Genomic DNA, 19,986 nt, shown 5'->3' with positions numbered 1-19,986 from the left:
GGGGCTCTTTATCTGTTGAGTTGATGGTGTCTTATGTGTCCTGACACCAGAAGCCAGTCTGTAAAGATTTCTAAATTAAAAGCTACTGAAACAAACAGGGATCTCCACATTGAATCCTTAGACTCACAAAAAGCATTATTTCAATTCTATTTTTGAGGGCATTTTCTTCTGTTTCTTCAACTGGCGTCTGTTAGCATCCCACCTCTCAAATACTCTGTTGTGACAAGTCCAGCTCAACAAGGATTGACATTTCCAGCAACACCTACAGTAGCATTGGGTTGAAGGGAAAGAAAAGCTGGTTGTTGCCATGGTTGTTCAGCACAACTTAAAACATACCTTGTCCTCATTCAGCTGCACTTCTTCACAAAATCATTTCTCCACTCTAATGCATGACCAGAATATAGGAGAAGGACTACATGAAAGTGTAAAAAAAAACCCCAAAAAACCTCACCCTTCATCTTCTAGTGCAGTTGCACTTATCCTTTCCTTTCTCTTTCCAGCATCCCTCCTTTCATTTACCGTCCTCCCTTTTTCTGTTTACCACCTGGTGTAAAGGCCAGGACTTCATCCACCTCCTCTCCAAGGTGATGTTTGTGGTAGGAGATCCTTGCCTTCAAAACTGTGCACAGTTTGTGACAAAGACTTAGCTTCGTCTAGAAAACACGGCATCGCTCTCTGTTGTTGTGTCAATGAATAATTAATATAGTGAAATAATTATATGTAACAGATTTTAGCTTATTGTAATTTGCAACTTGTTCTCCATGTTTCTGGAAAGCAAATGACTTAGACTTGTTGTTTTCTTTTACTTTTAACCCATATCTAGCATACCTGGAATTGCTTTGCTTAAGATCATGTTGCATAGGTGTGACATTTTAAAACATTTTAGACTGTAAACAACTTTCTACTAAATACTAATGAGAAGTGTTCCAGTAAATTCTGGTTAGGGTAGGAGCAGGGAAACAGCTGCAGGGTAACAGGTTTTTTGGATTAAAGGAACAATTATTTATCTGGTATAAATTATGTACATACTGGCTTAACCTGGTAAGAAAAAAAAAAAAAAAACTTTAATATGACACTGAATTCAGTACAATCTCACTCATTATAAAATTTACAGACTTATTGAGGTAAATAAATATGTACACATCGCTGCTGTTTTCTTGACACGTATATATGTATATGTGTGTGTACACGTATTGTGTGTCAGGAGATGCCAAACAAACAAATTGACTCAGTGTTAACACCCTTCACAAATGTACCTGACAGACCAGAAGTTTGAAAATGTTGACTGAAAATATTTATAGTTTTCTCCGCATCCCTGCCTCAGAGATGGGAAAAAAAACCCCAAACCAAAACAAAAAAAAAACCCCACAAAACAACAAAAAACCCCAAAACATTTCAAGCATGTGGCACCAGATTTCTCTATTTGAGCATATGAGCTCATGAATTGTAGCTCTGAGTCGTGCAAAAACATGCGTAAGTGCCCTTGATGTGTGTATGTGTTTGGTGGTGCACAATTTGTCTCTATATTCTGTCTGAGGAGTGGACACTAATATCCACCCTGTAGCATAATTAGAAAAGTCATAAAATACTCTGCTGTACTAAGTCAGGATCTCACCCATCTGGGATTTATACCAAGAGATGTTCTTTTCTGGTTTTACTGTCAGCACAAATGTTTAAACATACCTTCAAGAGCTGAAATATTTGGAAGAATTTCTGTTTGCCTTATGGAAGCAAGCAATAGTCTGCCTTTAATGAAATTTAATCCTTCAGTTTTATTCCTCTGCCTCTGCTAAAACTGGAACGTACTGAGTCACCTTAATTTCAAGAGGGATTACATGTGGAACAAAATAAAGGTGTTAGAATCTTATATAAAGTGAGCCTTCTATTCTATTCTATTCTATTCTATTCTATTCTATTCTATTCTATTCTATTCTATTCTATTCCATTCCATTCCATTCCATTCCATTCCATTCCATTCTCATTAAAGAATATAGATGGTGAATTAAATTTTTTAAGCATAATAAAGTGAGTGCAGTGCAAAAAGATTAGGGTTTTCATGGAAAAGAATAAATTATCATGTCAGTTTAAAAATACAGTATCTTTCCTTTAAACATGAATGATGAGCACAGATTCATTCTGCTGTAAGAAGGTCTTTATATCATTGTCCTCACAGCAACCATCTGAACTCCTTCTGGTCGTGCATTGAGTTATATGATATTTTATATCACTGTCATATGCAGCTCATTCTTTTTTTTCCCCTATCTTTCCCCCAGGGAAGAATAGTGCATGCAGTGGTAAGATTTATTTCTTCCACAGAATTTTTATTATAGTCAGGTTGGAGAAGGCAGGTCAAAGAACAGTGTTTTGCACTTGGTGATAAAATACATGCTAGTCCTTAAGATTTATTTTTTTTTTTTTCCCCCTGGGAGTTTGTTCTGTCCTCTTGGATCAGTTGCAGAGAAAGTTTTCTTTTTCACTCTCTTACATCCTAACTTTAAGTTAAAAGCTTGATCTTGCCTGAGGAGTTATTGATCACAGTTTTCACTGAAAGATTTGGTGACCATTCAGCAGTTTTAGACCCAGGCCAAGTAATTGCCACTTTCAAGAAATAAACAATTTCAGAACTAATCTGAGATAAACTGATGTAGCTCAGTAGATTTGAATCATTAATATCAGCTGAGGATTTGACCTAACTTTAGAAGGAGTACATGAGGGTTCAAAGGTGTAGAAAGCTGTTCTGGTTGCAAATAATTGCAAACCTATAGTGCCATTGCATTTTGTTATCCTAACCACAGCTATGAGAGTTAAAATGAACATTTGTCATTAGAATCAGTATCCTAAATTTTTCACCAACTGCATTTTTTAAAGTAATGAGTGAAACCTGAATGTGTTTCAGTCTTATGCTCTTAATCATACTAGATACAAGAGTCTTTCAATGACAATATGTATTTTTTGCTGAGCATGAAATCAAATGAGGTAGCCATAATGATCTAATTTGACTGTAAAACTTATGAGATCCAGTAATTCACTTTTCCCAGACTGAAATTTCAAGTCATTCATCTTTCTCAAAGCAATAACATGATACAATATTGAAAAAATAAAACCAATCAACACACACCCCTAAAAAAACCCCCCAAAACCCCAACAACCAACCACAAGTAAACAACAGAATTCTTATTCATTACTGAATTTGCCTAAATATGGAATAGGCTGTTTTCCCTCCCTCTAACATTTCTTTCATTTTGTAGGAGGCACCTGTGTTGTTAACCCCACCGACCTGTTCTGTTCTGTACCTGGTCGCTTATCTCTACTCAGCTCCACTTCGAAGTACAAAGTGACCATCGCAGAGGTGAAGAGGCGTCTTTCACCACCAGAGTGCCTCAACGCTTCCCTCTTAGGAGGTATTTTGAGAAGGTAAGTTGAAGGTGAGAATAACAAATCCTAGACAGCGCTGTAATTGCTGTGATTTTATTTTCTGCAAGTAGGTTTTGTTCTCCTTCTCAGCTTGGGTAGGTGGTCACAGTTTGGGAAAACAGAAGGAGGTAGATTGGGAGTGAACACTATTTCTAGGGAAAATTTCAATAAATGAGAAAAATGAAGATTATGTTGTCTTTTTTCACAGAAATTTTCATTTTTGAGTGAACTAATCTTTTTTTCCCCCCTCAGTTCACATAGTTACCCATCAGAGATGTATAGGTATTGTTTTGCCTTGTTTTGAATGAAATAAAAAAAAACCCTCAGTGTGTGAAAAATTCTGAGAGCTAAAAAACTGACTTCTTGTTGAGAAACTATTTCAATGTCAATTGTTTTACCAAGTGCAGTTACAGCCCTCATTCATCAAAAACCTAAAATACGAAGGTGTAGGTATGTTTTTTTCTCCTGTTCTCCCTTGTATGCCTGTTGATTACAGAAAAGATAGACTTAGCAGAATACACTGGGTTTATTTTTCTCATTGTGAGACACTGGAGGAGAAACAAGTAATTAGGTAGAGTTTTGCCTCTGACTCTTCACTGACCAGAGTAGACACCTGTAGAGAGCAGTAGAAGAGAGGAGGAAAGTGGCAGACTGTGCCTCACATTGCAAGTGGAAAACATGGATGCAACTGTAATTCAGCCAAGCATATGTGAGTCGCAATGTCCCTGAGGCATCAACTTCGATGACATAAGCTACTTGAATGGCCTTTGATCAAAGCTAGCTGGAAAGTCATAGGCTATTTCACTGCTGTCACTGAAGGCCACACTGATCCTTGTACTTATACTGAAAGTCATTTTAGCCAACCTGCAATATTCTAAGATATGTAGTAGTCCAAGAGATGTCTTGAGCCATCTTGCAGAGTAAGTACTATAGATCAGAAAATTGTTTCAGGTGCACAAGCCCCATTTACCTGCCTCTGTAGGCATTGAAATCCAAAATCTTCACCCACAAAAGTTTTCCTCTGTTACTGCTTCACTTTGGAGAGGCCTTCAGTTATTAGTCACTGAAATATTCACTTTAAATACTCATCCTGCAGATTCATCAGTACCAGTGCAGGCTATTAAGAACGCAAGGGCATCAGCCTGCATGTGGGAACTCATTTCTCTCTTGGGTTAAAGTGCTAGAATGTTGTCCATAAGTTTTTGACCCAGACCAAATATCACTCTTCCAAATCAACCCTGGTAATGGTTCAGTAGTTAGCAAAAGCCAGGGAGTACTACCTGTAGATGTCACAAATAGAGAATAGACTCAAGTACTGTGCAGTTGACCACCAGAGATGTAGCAAAACTAAATCTCATCCATGATTTGCCTGACCTGGTAGGGTTGGTTTTGCATCCTGTAGGTATTTTCCCGGCTAGCTTTTCTTCAGAACTAAGTGTTCTCAGAAGACATTTCCTTACTTACAACATGGTTGAAGTTGTGGTATCTCTTAGGGCATAAAAATGCCCATCCAAATGGTAGTATTCCAAGTTTGGTTCCTTCCTCTGCCTGAAGGAACTTCAACCTGCACCTCAAAACATCAAGTTAGTCATGTTGAACACTCAGTGTTTGGTTATTCTAAGTTGAGGGCCCCCCAGTCTCATTTGGAGCTAATCAACTATTTAGTGAACAAAAGTAAAGGTGTAACTGTAGCGATGACTTTATTATCTAATGACCAGATCATTCATTTGGGATGGAGGAGATCTCCATTCAATGTTTAAGCATTTCAATATTTTTTGTTCCCTGCCAGCTGGCTGCTTCATTTGTCTAAAAGACACAGGTTAAAATTTCCTCAGTTTGAGCATGAAATTAAACCAATATCTGCTGCATAAGTGGATATGTTTTAAATGCTTCAAACACCAAGGTACTGCAGAAACGCAGATGTGGGACGTGCCAGGAACCATTTTGTGAGAACAAAGTGATGTAGGCATTTGGGCTAGGGGTATAGATAACCAACGATGGCTGGGATTTTAGCTTCAGCATCTCCTATTGCCTTATCCTTCTTCCTTGTAAGTATTTGGTTTTGTAGACTACATTTCTAAATATCCAGGTCTTTACATAAATTATAGGGGGATATCTGGAGCTGAGTTCCTGTCCTGGTTTCAGCTGGGATAGAGTTAATTTTCTGGTAGCTGGTACAGTGTTTTGGATTTAGTATGAGAATAACGCTGATAACACACTGATGTTTTAGCTGTTGCTAAGTAGCACTTACCTGAAGTCAAGGACTTTTCAGTTTCCCATGCTCTGCCAGCAAGGAGATGCACAAGAAGCTGGGAGGGAGCATAGCCAGGACAGCTGACCCAAACTAGCCAAAGGGATATTACATACCCCATACATATCACGCTCAGTATATAAACTGGGGGGAGTTGACCAGAGGGGACTGATGGCTGCTCAGGGACTGGCTGGGCTTCCGTCAATTACACTGTGCATCACTTGTCTTCCTTGGGTTTTATTTATCTCTCTTTTTGTTATCTTCATTTTTGTACAATTAATATTATTATTAGTAGTAGTATTTTTCTTTTATTTCAATTATTAAACTGTTCTTATCTCAATGCATGAGTTTTACCTTTTTTTTTATTCTCCTCCCTATCCTAGTGGGAGGGGGAGAGGAGTGAGTGAGCAGCTGCGTGGTGCTTAGTTGCCAACTGGAAATAAACCACAGCAGTTCCACATCAATGTCTACATTTGAGTAGCCATTTGGCCTCCTTTTATAGTCAGGTGAAAGAGGTGGGTAAAGTCACCTCATTCTAAACATCTATTTAATATCATTCTCAAAGTTCATGTTTCTCTCTCAGTTGACTTGGGAGGATGGGGTGGTGAAATCAGATATAATGGACTGCACTGTCAATATTTATATTCAGTCATTGCAATCTCAGGCTTGGTCCCCAAATCAGAACCATGGTTTCCACTAAGTGAAAAGCTGTCTGAAAATCTAACACCCCTGTGACAAGCATTAAAATATCTTACTCTATCAAAGGACCAACACAAAAGACTCGCACAGGGTGAGCAGGACATTAAAAATACAGCTCTGAAAGATTTTACATTTATGTCATTAATGCAGGTGTTCCCCCACATATTTATCAATAAGGTGTGTACAATTTCTAGACTTATATTAATGTGGTAAGTACAGAATAAAGATAAGTTTCTCTCTTCTACTCTTCTCTCATGATAGAGCAAAATCCAAGAATGGTGGACGCTGCTTGCGAGAAAAATTAGACAGACTGGGACTGAATTTGCCTGCAGGAAGAAGAAAAGCAGCAAATGTCACACTCTTGACTTCCTTGGTAGAAGGTAGGGTTTATAATATTGCAATATAATATGAACTTAATTAAAATGTTTCCTTGTATACAACACTTTTCAGCCACAGTGATAAATATTATCTGTGTTTTATACAAAGAGGAGAAATGACTTGCTTAAAGCCACAGACAGAACGAGTGGCAAAATGGAAGTTCACTCTGAGATGTCTTGGCTCCCAGCAAGTGGTTTGGTCCTGCAGTTTCCTCAGCATTGATCTGTGCTTTCTGTGCTGGGATTTGACTTACAAATCAATGATCCAAGCATTCTTGTGAGAGAGATGAATAATGTCTTATACCAACTCTATAAGTAGGTTTGTTTATCCTCCTTTTTTTTTTTTTTTTTTAACTTGTGAATTTCCTGGAGCTGATCCAAAAATGTGATTTTATTTTTTTTTTTCCCATAAGAAGGCATAATATTTAGACAAGACTTTTCCCCACACACATAAATGAATGAAATCTGTTTTCAGATAAACTCTACACAGGCCCAGGAGATACTTTCTTGGCCTTTATTTGTTGTTTAAATATCATTCACCAAATACTGCCAGGCTCTTCAAACCTTCATCTGGGAGATGCAGGTTCAAACCCCTCAGGCAAAGGGAAGAAACTCTACCTGAATCTCTTCTATTCTGGGTGAATCCACTAAGTACTTGGTTTGTTGTCTGGCTGCAAGTAGCAGCTCTGGGAATTTCAGATCCCTCCTCCTTGATGTTGAGAGCACTCAGCTCATCCTAAAGGTCAACATCTTCTAGGATTATAACCTAAAAGGTCTATACAGACCTAGGCAAGTAGACTGAGGTCTCAGAACATATTACCACTAAATCACAGAATTACAGAAAGGCTGAGGTTGGAAGGGACCTCTGGCTATCTTCTAGTCCAACCTTCCTTCTCAAAGCAGGGTCAGTCAGAAGAAGTTTCTTGGTTCCTTGTCTAGTCAGGTTTTTAATATCTCAAAGGATGCAGAAATTTGTGTTGTGCTGAATCCACAACAGTGAGTGTTTTTCATCATCTAAGAGGAGGGACTAATGTTCTCAGGGGCCACTGAGCACACAGAACTGCAATGAGTCTGCTTTGAAATATAGGTGTGTCCATATCACACCTGCTTGTAATAAAGAGAAAGAGATAATGGAGTTACAGTTTTAGAAAAGGGAGTTTTCTCCCCCAGTTTAAAGGAGTAAAGGCTGTTCCTGGCCTCAAAATCCTTCATGCATCTTGGATGAATAAACAAAGCTATGTTTATTCATAGCTACTCATCTATTAGAAGAGATTGAGAGTGAGGAAGCCCTCTTTCAACTGCTGGTTTGGGACTGATGGCAAAGTACCATTACTGTAAGTCAGAATTAGACTCCTTTTTCCCAAGGACTGAGATGTACTTGCCTCCCTGCCCTTTACTCAAAGCCAATAGCAAACCTTTTATCAAGTCTATAGTATTGCTTTTGTTCTTGGATTGCCTTAATGTGAGTCCTAAAGATATACCCTGAGGAGACTGGGCTCACTTTAACAGAAACCTATTTGTCTAGACATCCTAATCATGAATTTTGTCTACTGGAATTTTTGGGAAAGGCACCACCATGTGAGTTAACATTCCAACAGAAAACAAAATGAAGCTCATTTTTTATGTAACCAATCCTCAGTCAAACTTGGCAGTGCTTATTGAATTCTTTGTAGTGTGAGCTATCCTCCCTTTGTACATGTAGATATTACTTCCAAGTGGTACTAACTTGCAGCATGGTTTCTTCAAGGAAACCCATCCCTCAATGGCTCCTGCTGCTGGCAGAGGCAGAAATGGAAAGACACAGGCTTATTTCAAGTTTTAGAGGAAAAGAAAACAGGAAGAAAACATTGGTTTTTCTGTGTGATGTCAATACAGAAATTGACATCATGATTTGTTAGTTTTATTAAATCCCTAAATATTAAGTGCACTGTGTGGACTTATAAGGACCCAGGATTGTGTCACTTTATTTCTTTAGATAGTCCTAAGTTTATTATTACTAAAGGTCTTCACAATCTTCAATGTATTGAGGTCTTTGATACCTCTGTAAGGTAGGAATATGCTCAACCTATTGAATATCCACTTAAGGTAAGAAAAGGTAAAATTAGTTGTATGGCGATTAGGTATACTGACCAAAGCTGTCTTGAAAGTCTCTGGCATGACTAATACTTCTCTTCCTCTAAAACAGAATAAAATAATTGAGTTTTGGGACTACTGCTAAGTACAAGAGTGCAATTAATTTCTAAGCTGTACTAGTCATGTGAAGATCCATACTTTATCCACATAAAGTGTGGATCTTACAACCTGATCTAGTGGAAGGTGTCGCTGCTCATGGCAGGGGAGTTGGAACTAGATGATCTTTAAGGTCCCTTCCAACCCAAATCATTCTATGATTCTATGAAAATTATTCTGTCATCCCTTGTTTTCTGCAAACTTACTTCTTTTGGGGATGATGATTGTTTACTATTATTCTTGTTTTGGCCAGGTTGCATATTTAGTGTCTTTAGTAAGCAATTCTGGGGCCCAGAGTAGGAATTGTTTGTCAGATCAGTTCTGTTCTTTATGTTGTTCACTTAAGTCAACAAAATGGGTGGAAAGACAGATTGGGAGAATGAGCTCATCATTGAGCTAGTTTGTGTCAGCAACAATGTGGCCAGGAGGCGTAGGGAAGTGATCCTTCTCCTGTCCTGGGCACTAATGAGGCTGCACCTTGAATACTATGTTCAGTTTTGGTCCTTTCACTACAAGAAGGACATGGAGGTGCTGGAGCATGTCCAGAGAAGGGCAACAGAGCTGGGGAAGGGTCTGGAGCACAAGTGTGCTGAGGAGCAGCTGAGAGAACAGGGATTGTTGAGCCTGGAGAAAAGGAGGCTGAGGGGAAACCTTTTGGCTCTCTACAACCACCTGAAAGAAGATTGTAGTGAGGTGGGGGTTGGTCTCTTCTCCCAAGTAACAAGTTTTACGACAAGAGGGAATGGCCTCAAGTTGCACCTGGGGAGGTTTAGATTGGATATTAGGAAAAATTTTTTCACTAAAAGAGCATTGGAACAGGCTGCCCAGGGAAGTCGTGGAGTCACCACCTCTAGAATTAATTGAAAGATGTGTAGATGTGGTGTTTAGGGATATGGCTCAGTGGTGGATTCAGCAGTGTTGGGTTTACAGTTGAACTCGATGATCTTAAAGGTCTTTCCCAATCTAGGCAATTCTATGATTCTATTGCAAGACTCTCCACAGCAGTATGGGACATATCTTTGTGCAACCTGTGGGTGAGGGATGCCCTCTAGCGCCTGGATTAGATGAAGGGAAAGGTAATTTTCCTTATCACCATTAAAAGAAAAAAATCCTATATCTTAGCTAAAACAATAAAAGCTCCTCCATTAAATACTAGGATTGCCAAGGCTAAATTTTACTGCTGGATCAAAGGAGTCAAAAGTGTGCCTAAGAGAAGCAAGAGAGGATGTGAGAAGAGGTAACACATCCTGATCTGTTTGGACAGGTCACTTTAAGGTAGAGACATAGCATAAATGTTATTGCACATACAGGTAAAAGCAATGAATAAATTAATTTAAAACAATCAGATTACTTACAAAAATCAGGAAAAGCACTTACAAAAAAATCTAGAATTTGTTTTCCTGTCAAACTTAACTAAGGCACTAAATTTACTAGACACAGAATTGACTGCATGCATCGTTTGGGGACAAAAATTCTTGAGAAAATTAGGTCAGTGATTACTTTTTTCACCTTGCTATCAACTGTCACACTTCTCCCCCACCAGCCCTTGTTTAAATATCCTTCCACTTGTTCCTCCTCCCTTCTCACCCTACAAATAGCAAAAAACCCCTTTCCTTCCACCTCCTGCCTGTCCCTCCTCCCCCGAGGTCACATTTCTGCTGGGTAGAGCATCCAGACGAGGCGAAGCTGAGGAGAGTGTAGGAGGTTCATATGCCACGTGTCCCTCCCCTGGGACACAGCTTCTGCCTTCACTCTTTATAGGAGCATCTCTCACTCTTGTTAGACCCAGGAGACACCCACGCTGCTCCTTGCACCTGCCCACAGAAGCCTGTCAAGGTACGTGGGCTGGTCTCTCCACTGAGACTTTCCAGAGCTGTCTCTGACAATTCAGCTTCAGCAACTGTCCTTTTCCATCATGGAAATATCTCTGGTCAATTGTCAAATTATATAGGAAAGGCAATGCTGCCTATAGCTGCAAAGCTGTGCGACAGATTGAAGGAGAAAGAGCCAACGATGCCCAGCACCTGTTCTTTATTTCTGCAGGAGGAAAGAGCTGGGGATGTTGCACATAAGGAAATATGATTTTTAGACTCCAAAAAGAACACTGACTATAAAAGCCAGGGATTGTAGGGGTTTCTACCTTTAGTATGACTCCTACCTGACATAAATAATAACTAGGCAGAAGAAAGCAAATCTAAAGTGGAAGGAAAGAGGTCAGTGCATCCATGTTTCCAACATTTCTACATTTTCCCCTGGAATAAATCTTTGTCCAAATTATGATGTAGAACAAGAAAGAATAGCATTTATGACATTTTGTACAAACTGCTTTCCCCACCAAGCAGACTTATTTCCTACTGTACAGTAATGAGACCTGTATTCATTGAGATTAACAAAAAAAAAAAAAAGAAATATAACACAATCCACTTCTAAATAAATCATCCAGGTGCAAAATGAGCTCTTTGCTTAAAAATGAGACATGAGAAATGATGTTCTACAGAGCCTTTTCATGATCAGTTTTCTATTTTTATTTAGAATTTGATGTTGTGATTTAGAATGCCTATTTCTTATATCATATGGAAGTGCGTGCTTATATGAATACATATGCATACTTATAATGTGCATTCCTAATATATATCAGCTTTCTATTTCCAGTAGAAATATATTTTTTAAACATATTTTAAAATTTGTGTATCTATTTTTTGACAGCAGGTACATTTGTATACATATTTTTACCTATAAATAGTCACAATCAGTGTCAATAAGCAACTTTATTTCATTTTGCTTGTGGTTTTATCCCTTCATATACCATTAACATTCAATCACAATCCCAGCTCCATGTAAAATAGACAAGTTTTATGCTTTTGTATAATTTTCTCAGATCATCAAAACTATTTAGCATAATTTTCTCAGCTCTAGTAAATAATATACACCATCTTTATAAAGATAAATTCGAATGACAATTCATATTTTCATTCCTTGTTTGGTTTTTTCCTGACATAAAGTGAAAACATACAAATTTCAACCAGTTTGGTTTTGACTATATTAAATAAATCCCTGCATTTCTTCATATAAAGTTTGTTTCTCTTGAAGAAACCAAGACTTTTCCAATAGCTAAATGTTTAAATTCTTTATTGACTACGCTCCTTGCATTGTTACTTGGGGCTGACTGGGATCAGGATAGAGCTGTCTGGAAAATGGTAATTCCATGTGATGACACCTTCAAAGGGTTGGACTTTTATCTTCTTTCCACACTGGCATGAAAACAAACCTATCAAGTGTTTTAATAGAGTTTGGTTGAAAAGCAAAACCTGGTACTTCTTCTGCAATTGTCTTACTCTTTAAGTCATTATTTAAGGAAGAGTAAAAGTAAAAGTGCAGCTGAAATAGACATTTTGAAGCAACTCTGCAGAAATTTAGCTGCTATGGTTTAAATTTGTGCCGTTTCTCATCCATGAAGAAGTCTGGGATAGATATTTTAAATACAAAACTGGCACTCAGCTAGATGCCTGTTCATTCTGACTCACGTTTAACCTACCACTAAAATCTATTTTAATTTCAGTGAAAATTATCTTACATTTCTAGAAGCTGTAAACTAAGTGGAAATCATTTCTCCTTTCAACTCAGACACAGTGATTGCTTGTTAACTTCTCATTCTTTTTAAGCATACTGGAAAAAATGTTTAAAAAATTCAAATAATATGGAGGTTTTTGAGTATAATCTTCAATTTTTGCATATAAAATTGGTTACAGCTGCAAAGGTTATTGTTGACTGATGTCAGCAAACAAATTCCCTGGGTGTAGCACACATTTTACTAGCACCTGAATCCAGTGAGGTCAGATAAACACACAACGAAGTATTTGCTCATGGAAAAAAAAGGTATTTTTCTGGTAAAAACTCCAATGGTAGAAGGGGAGACAATAAACTCTGAAAAGATGGAGAATAGAGTCTGGAATAGAGTTCAGTGCATGTGGTTCCTTATACCTCACCCTGCCCCTGACACAGGACCACTGTTCTCATGGAAGTTTCAACCTGGTGCAGGGAACCTGCTTTGGCAAGGGGGTTGGACTAGATGATCTCCTGAGGTCCCTTCCAACCCCCACCATTCTGTGATTCTGTGATCTTCCTTGGCATGCCCATTTCTGTGCAGAGGAGACCCAGACTTGCTGGGGATGGCTTTCATCTTATCATCTCTGTCGTAGTTGTATCTGTCCTCTCATGCCTTGTAGTCAACTGAGAGAAATCAGCACTTCTGGGTGATTAACAAATAAATTCAATTAAATTAATATTTTAAATTTTAGTAGGTTGCTCAGAAAAGCTGTGGAATCTCCATGATTGGAAATATTCAAGACTAGGCTTGAAAACTCCATGAGTAACCTAATCTAGGGCCATGTTTCCAACAGGTAATCTCCTGAGTTCCCCTTCTAAACCAAACTTTTCTATAATTTATCTGATCCACTTTCTCCTTCCACTTCAGTATGGGATGATACTAAAGAAGATGTTAGAACCTGTTAGAACGAGTCCAGAGGAGGCCATGAGGATGATCCAAGGGCTGGAACACCTCTCCTATGAGGACAGGCTGAGAGGGTTGGGGTTGTTCAGCCTGGGAAAAAAGAAGGCTTAGGGGAGATATTATAGCAACTTTCCAATACCTGAAGGGGGCCTACAAGAAAGCTGAGGAGGGACTTTTTACAAAGGCAGGTAGTGATAGAACAAGAAGAAATGGCTTTAAACTGGAAGAGGTTTTTAAACTGGATTTAGGTGAGATATTAGGAAGAAATTGCTTGCTGTGAGGGTGGTGAGGCACTGGAACAGGTTGCCCAAGGAAGTTGTGGATGCCCCCTCCTGGAAATGTTCAAGGCCAGGCTGGATGAGGCTTTGAACAACGTGGTCTAGTGGAAGGTGTCCCTGCTGATGGCAGGGGGCTTGGAACTGGATGAGCTTTAAGGTCCTTTCCAACCCAAACCACTCTATGATTCTATGATACATACTTCAAGTGCTAGCTTGTCTTCATTGACTTGGAAATATTGGGTCCACTTTACGTGTTCTCAAAGGGAAGTGTTACTGGTCCTGCATCTCTCCTAACTGTTCACCTGGAGCATCAGCCTAGTCTCCAAAAAGCCAGGGTCCAATGCCACCTCTCATGATGGCAATCAAATACACAACTCTGAAAGTAAGAAAAAATAAAATAAAAAACCCACAACACCTTAACCCGAAAACTATCCTGGAACACATCTCTGTTAGTCACTCATGCAGATGTACTTCAACACAAACTTCTAGTAAATGACCTAGTTCTACCTTCTACGATGAGATGAGACCAAGTGTCATCTGGAAGTGCCTGTTTCCCACCGGGGAAAGACTAAGGCACAGATGTTCACAGCCCAGGCAGCTGTGTTTGAGCAGCTAAATCTCACGCCAAGGTTGTCAGAGTCACTACACACAGATCAGAGTGTTCAGTAAACCCTAAAATAAATTCCTGGGTTCCCTAAGCTACCGGAGAGAGGCAGGTTCTTACAGAAGCATTTGGCACCTAGCATGTCCAATCTCTGTAGTGAAGCAGAGAGTTGCTCAGTGCCTGCCTCTGTCACAGACTTTTCACAAAGCCTAGTCAAGCCACTTACTCCCTTTGTCTGGATTTGCCCCCCTATAAAACAGCAACTGTGATTTTCATTGCCATCCCTTTTTATTTTTTCTGGTCAATTTTGATTGCAATCTTTTTGGAAACATGATTGTTTCTTTTAATCTGCTTCCGGGTCTGCTCATCTTTATTGTGGGGCACCTGTATCATGCCTGTTGGTTTGATCCCTGAGCAAATATGGTGAAATGTATGTCATCTCCCCAGCTCTCTCCTGGGGTAGAAGGTTATTCTTCCTTTAGAGACAGAGAATTGAAATAGCAATGGCCAAATCTCAGTTATTTAGAGTTATTTATTCCTACTTTCCACTCATTTCCATACCTTACATATCAATGATGAACTGAGCTTACCAAACTTGAGCAGCTACCCAGCACTCACTGGTGGCAGGGGAAAGAGCTAAACCCAAGTGTCTTGGCTAGTATTTTCTCATGAGAGGAATATTCTCTTTATCTTCTGGTTGGCACCATCTGATGATTAAGCATGAGCAGGCCAAATGGACTGAAATGTGTAACTGAGATTGAGAACGAATGTCTACAAAAATGTTTTGTTATTGTATTATTTTTTTTAATAGGGGAAGCAATTCTGTAAGCATAATAATAAGAATATATATAATTATAATGATTGGACTTGATGATCTTATAGGTCTTTTCCAGTCAAGCCAAGCCTGTGTTTCTGTGTAATAATACTAACCCTAAGAATTAACTGACCCATTTTGTTTGCCCACAGGAGAAGCATTACACTTGGCCAGAGATTTTGGCTACACCTGTGAAACAGAGTTCCCCGCCAAGGCGGTAGGAGAGCACATTGCCAGACAGCACATGGAACAGAAAGAGCAGACAGCGAGGAAAAAGATGATCCTAGCAACAAAGTAAGAAAGGAGGGGAAACTAAAAAAGAAATGTGTCTGTCACTTCTCCATGTTGGATCTGGGGGCTGGAGGAGGGAGGAGTGGGAGCATGGAGCTGGGATTGCAGTGAGTGCTGTCACAACAGTGCTCACTGACAGCAAGTGAGAGCAAATCCTCTTCAGAGATGCCGTAAGATGAACTTTATTTCCTGCAGTGAGGATTTAGTGACTATGTTCCCATTGCCTACAGTTAAGGTGGCGTGTACATCTTCTCAGATGCTTTGGTTTAGATGAGAGAAGGGGACATTATTGCATAGTAAAATCTATAGGACAGAGACTGGTTTTGTCCCCTGTTTGTGTGTGAGCAGGAGATCGAAGCTTATATTGAAGTACTAGTTACTGTGGGATAACTATCGTTAGTCTACTGAGGGAGAGCTGGTTTGTGGAGGGACAGATCCTCTCTGAATGGAAATTGCAAGAGTTCCCCTGAAGTCAAAGCTCCCTGAACAATGTACAACAACAAGGAAGCTTTGTTAAAGCCATTAAGGACTCACCAAGACATCTGACTTTGCTCTAAATAAGCCACTCACCTCCCTGGAGCAGTAACATCATGTTAAGATAACATTTCATCTAGGATAATTAGCCTTGATGTGGGAGGAATTATCCTTCATGAGCCATGGGAAACAGGAATAAATAGTCTGCAGGGAACACCATAGGCCTACACTAGGTGTGTGACACGCCTGCATGAGGGAGCCTTGAACATATTTGTATTCTTCCTGCACTTACTGCAGTGAGGCTGCAGGAGAACTGAGGACAGAAACCCGAGCTCTCAAACCACCACCCCAGTGCTGGAAATGTTTGGGAATCATCCAGGCTGGGATATGTCCAACAGAGATGAATCACCCTGTGGTAGGGAAGAAAATTGACTAGAAACAGGATTGTCCTTTGTATCCCAATGTCCTTCTGCTTTTTCTGGTTTTGGGGAACAAGATTCTTGGCCTTTGTGTCCTTCTTGTATCCAGAGCTCTTCACCCTGAAGGTGACCCAGAGATGACATGCATTGAAACATCTCAGGCTTGTGAATCTCGTGAATCCCAGCCTGTGATCCTTCCCTGGGGTGCTAAGCAGAGCACCATGTGGCTCAGGGGACATTTTGCCAGTTGTGAAGGTGATGAGAGACCTCAGTCATCATGTTCCTAAGTCCCTCATAGGTTAAAAGTAATAATATAAGTGGAGTATGATTTTATTCTTATCTAAATCAACACTTGTATTAAGAGCCAGTGGGGGTTCAAGGACATGAGAAAAAATCAGCTGGCAAGAAGCAGCTCCTCTCTGGAAGTTGTGTCTCCCCATTTCTGTACAGCCCGTTAACGATCTGCTCCCCTAACTATGGAACAGCTGATTGTACTGCTGGGCAACACAACCTAAACAAAAACAAAGACTCTAAAGTTGCCCCAGCTGTAGGATTTGCCCCATGTGTAAAATGTTACTCAACCATGATGATATAAATCTTCTCACTTCTTTCCTGGGTCTAGTGAGAGATCACATTACTATGGGTTGTAATAGTCAGTGGGCAACTGTTATGTCCTACCTCCAAAGGCTGTTCCACTGAGGGACACTTAAGAGTCTCACTACCCTTTCTCACCACTCCATATCTACTTTCTCACCCTCCTTTACTGCTGAGGTGGGGAGCCTTGGGCATGCATTACTCCTAACCCTCGTGAACTTTGGGTTTGTAGGATGCTATCTTGCACTTGTAAGGAAGAAAATGTCTTTTTTCCTTCTTCCATCAGTTAAAATCACCAGCAAATTGATCAGAGAGGTCTGTCGATAATACAAGGACAGGCCATATTCTACTGCAGTCAAGAGTGCTTGTAATAGGGACAGATGGGTCAATGTGTGTGCTACTACTGCCCTCTCCTGCCTGGAAGGAGAACAGTGAGTCACAGATCAGCCCTGTCCAGATACTACAGGAGACACAAGTCCATGATGTCGTAATATTAGCACGGTATTTCCCAGCCATACTTCCATCTGTCTGGTAGTAGGCACTTTGTCAGGAGTTTCAACTATTCACCAAATGTATATAAACTCTCAGTTTGTAATTTCAGTAATTTCACACTGTCCTACCTCACATGTTTGTGAGTTACAACACCAGAAAAAGTGGTGGAATGTTATGCTGTCACCAAAAACAACACCAGAATTCCAGGGTGGTAAAATCAGTCATTGCAATCTTTTCCTGTGGGAACAAGTTGAGTGCCATTGCTTGTGTGTGTTGCCACTGTCGACTCTGGGACAGAGCCAGAAGCCCATAGAAGCATGCCTTTGGCAGAACTGGTGAGATCTTCCACAAGTAAGGTCTTAAGGAAAAATAAGGGGAAAGAATAAAATTATTTCCACAATTCCTAGTATACAAATGAAACTCCATTCTGGATTCAGATGTCTAACTTCAGTGGCTTGATTCAGTTGCCCAAACATAGGCACCTCCTGCCATTTGAGATGAACTGGGTTAGCTAGATTGGTTACCAGCTGCTGCTCCAGAAGCACAGAGGTCTCTTTTTGTTAGTGTGTTGTATCTGCCAGTTATTATGGATGTCTTGGATACAACATTGTGATCTACATGTGGATAACTAAATAGAGCCCTTAATGTCTACAGTGAAGAAGACTCTGGTGCTCAGTAGAAGCTTCCAGTGTTATCAAGGGCATCTATACCTTGTAATCAAACAATCCTGAGTGGAAGCAGTTCAGCTGCCATGCACAGAACTGTGGTCCATGGGCTGGTGAAGTCTAAAGGCTGCTACTTTAGATGTCAATAGCCCTCTAACACATGGAGGTCACTAAGCCTGAGGTAACATTCTCTTTACTGCCCTGCTCAGCCCTACCTTGTCCGAGGCTACGTTGATAGTCACAGTGGATGAAATCAAGACAATTTTCTATTGTGAAACAAACCATATTCATTGTGTTGAACTACCTGATCATCCAAAACTAGCTCTTGCAAATGGTCTCTCATAATTGCTTGCTCAGGACCTGCCTAGGACAGTTACTAGTTGATGCAACAAGATGATGCCATGGCATGTTCTAACAATGTAATGATCTAGACAATGAAGAATCAGAGTTTCACCTGATAATTATCATGGTAAGAAGATATGATTGGGCTGTGTAGCCCGTATAAAGCACTGGACATAAGTGACAGCAAGGGCAGGATGGGAGTGAGGCAAGCTTTGGTTAAGAGCTGAAGGGATAAGAAGGGGGCAAACAATGGCAGAAGCTGGTTTTCTATGATTCTCTTTCTCTCCACTCACCTCCTTTCACTGAGTAGGTGATTGTCTGGGCACTCCAGAGCAATATGCTTCAAAAAAATAACTTAATTTTCATAGTTCTGACCAAAGGGTACTGATACTGGTCTGTTAACTCCAGTCTCCTCAGAAAGGCTTCAGGACACGTCTATGCAACCCATATAGAAATGAAAAATAAAAAATAAAATAAATAAAAATGCTAGGACCTGGTTTTAGAGGGTCTTTAAGCCCCTTAAATTGGGTTAGTTCACCTTGCAGAGGTGTGGAAGACCCTGAATGGCTTTACAGCTGGGGACAGGACCTGATCAGGTTGCAGTTAGGACAGATGCAGAACTGCTGAAGGTCATGTCAGTAATTGCACTTGATGGAGAAGCACACTGTCCTATGAGAAACTTCACAGATTATCACAGCACAAGGCCTTCCACATGAGGCAGAGGGACAGATATCCACACATTTACACAGACCAAAAGGCCAATAGGGTGGATAACAATTTTATTGTGGAATTACTTACAGTCAGTACAGAATAACCAACATCTGGCTTATGACACTATGTGCTCAATTTGCTAGTTTTCTGAAATGTAGATCTGAGACCAGACACACAGGACCTGCTGAGCACCCCTCTGATATCTGATCTTTAGATACCTGGAAAATCTGCCATACTTGGAATTTAATAGACTCATGGGCACACATCTGCCCCACTCTTGTACTCATCACAAGGAATTTGCTTTGGCCAGTGCCAGCAACAGGATTACAGACTAGATGGGCTCTTGTTCTGATCTGGCACAGAATTGTTTATCTTTTCCTGATCATAAGCCAGAACATCTGAATCTGACCCTCTATCACAAATCATTAGGTGCCTCCCTTGCAGGAGTGACCAGGACTTTTTTAATCTGTGGCCTCTAAGTCAGTACAACCACTTTTCTTTGCTTTTTCAAAGTCACAGTCTAACTCAGCAAATAATTCAAATAATTCAACTCAGCCCCTCTCCCTGTCACTACTCTAGGTGATATTTTATTGGTAGTGGAGGCTCTGAGACACCACTTTGCCGAGAAATCCCCTTGAAAAAAGTAGGTTACTGCCTTTTACAGGTTTTCATGTATAATAAAAAAGTTTTTTTCTTTTCTTTCAATCTGCCAACACTCAGTAAAGACTTTTGACATGTGAAGATAGAAAGGAACTTAATTGCACACTTGGTTCTGACACTTTCCTTTGTCAAAATATAAGAACTTTTAAGATGAACTTTTTC

At 39.9% G+C, this 19,986-nt stretch overlaps 1 protein-coding gene across 1 annotated transcript in view; it reads left to right on the top strand.

Annotated features, from left to right (window-relative positions):
* Positions 1–1,469: 1,469 nt before the first annotated feature.
* The window catches only part of LOC104528528 (transcription factor AP-2-delta), a gene marked incomplete at its 3' end in the record, with an annotated part of 21,275 nt that continues 2,758 nt past the window's right edge, over positions 1,470–19,986 (top strand). The window contains exons 1-4 of the mRNA XM_010172564.2: positions 1,470–1,473; positions 3,249–3,414; positions 6,626–6,744; positions 15,329–15,470. Coding sequence (XP_010170866.2) covers positions 1,470–1,473; positions 3,249–3,414; positions 6,626–6,744; positions 15,329–15,470 — 431 coding nt within the window. The remainder of the gene's footprint in view (positions 1,474–3,248; positions 3,415–6,625; positions 6,745–15,328; positions 15,471–19,986) is intronic.

The sequence above is a fragment of the Antrostomus carolinensis genome, unplaced genomic scaffold (assembly GCF_000700745.2).
Source record: "Antrostomus carolinensis isolate BGI_N321 unplaced genomic scaffold, ASM70074v2 scaffold9647, whole genome shotgun sequence".
Taxonomy (NCBI): Eukaryota; Metazoa; Chordata; class Aves; order Caprimulgiformes; family Caprimulgidae; genus Antrostomus; species Antrostomus carolinensis.
This window is presented reverse-complemented; position numbering and strand designations above follow the sequence as displayed.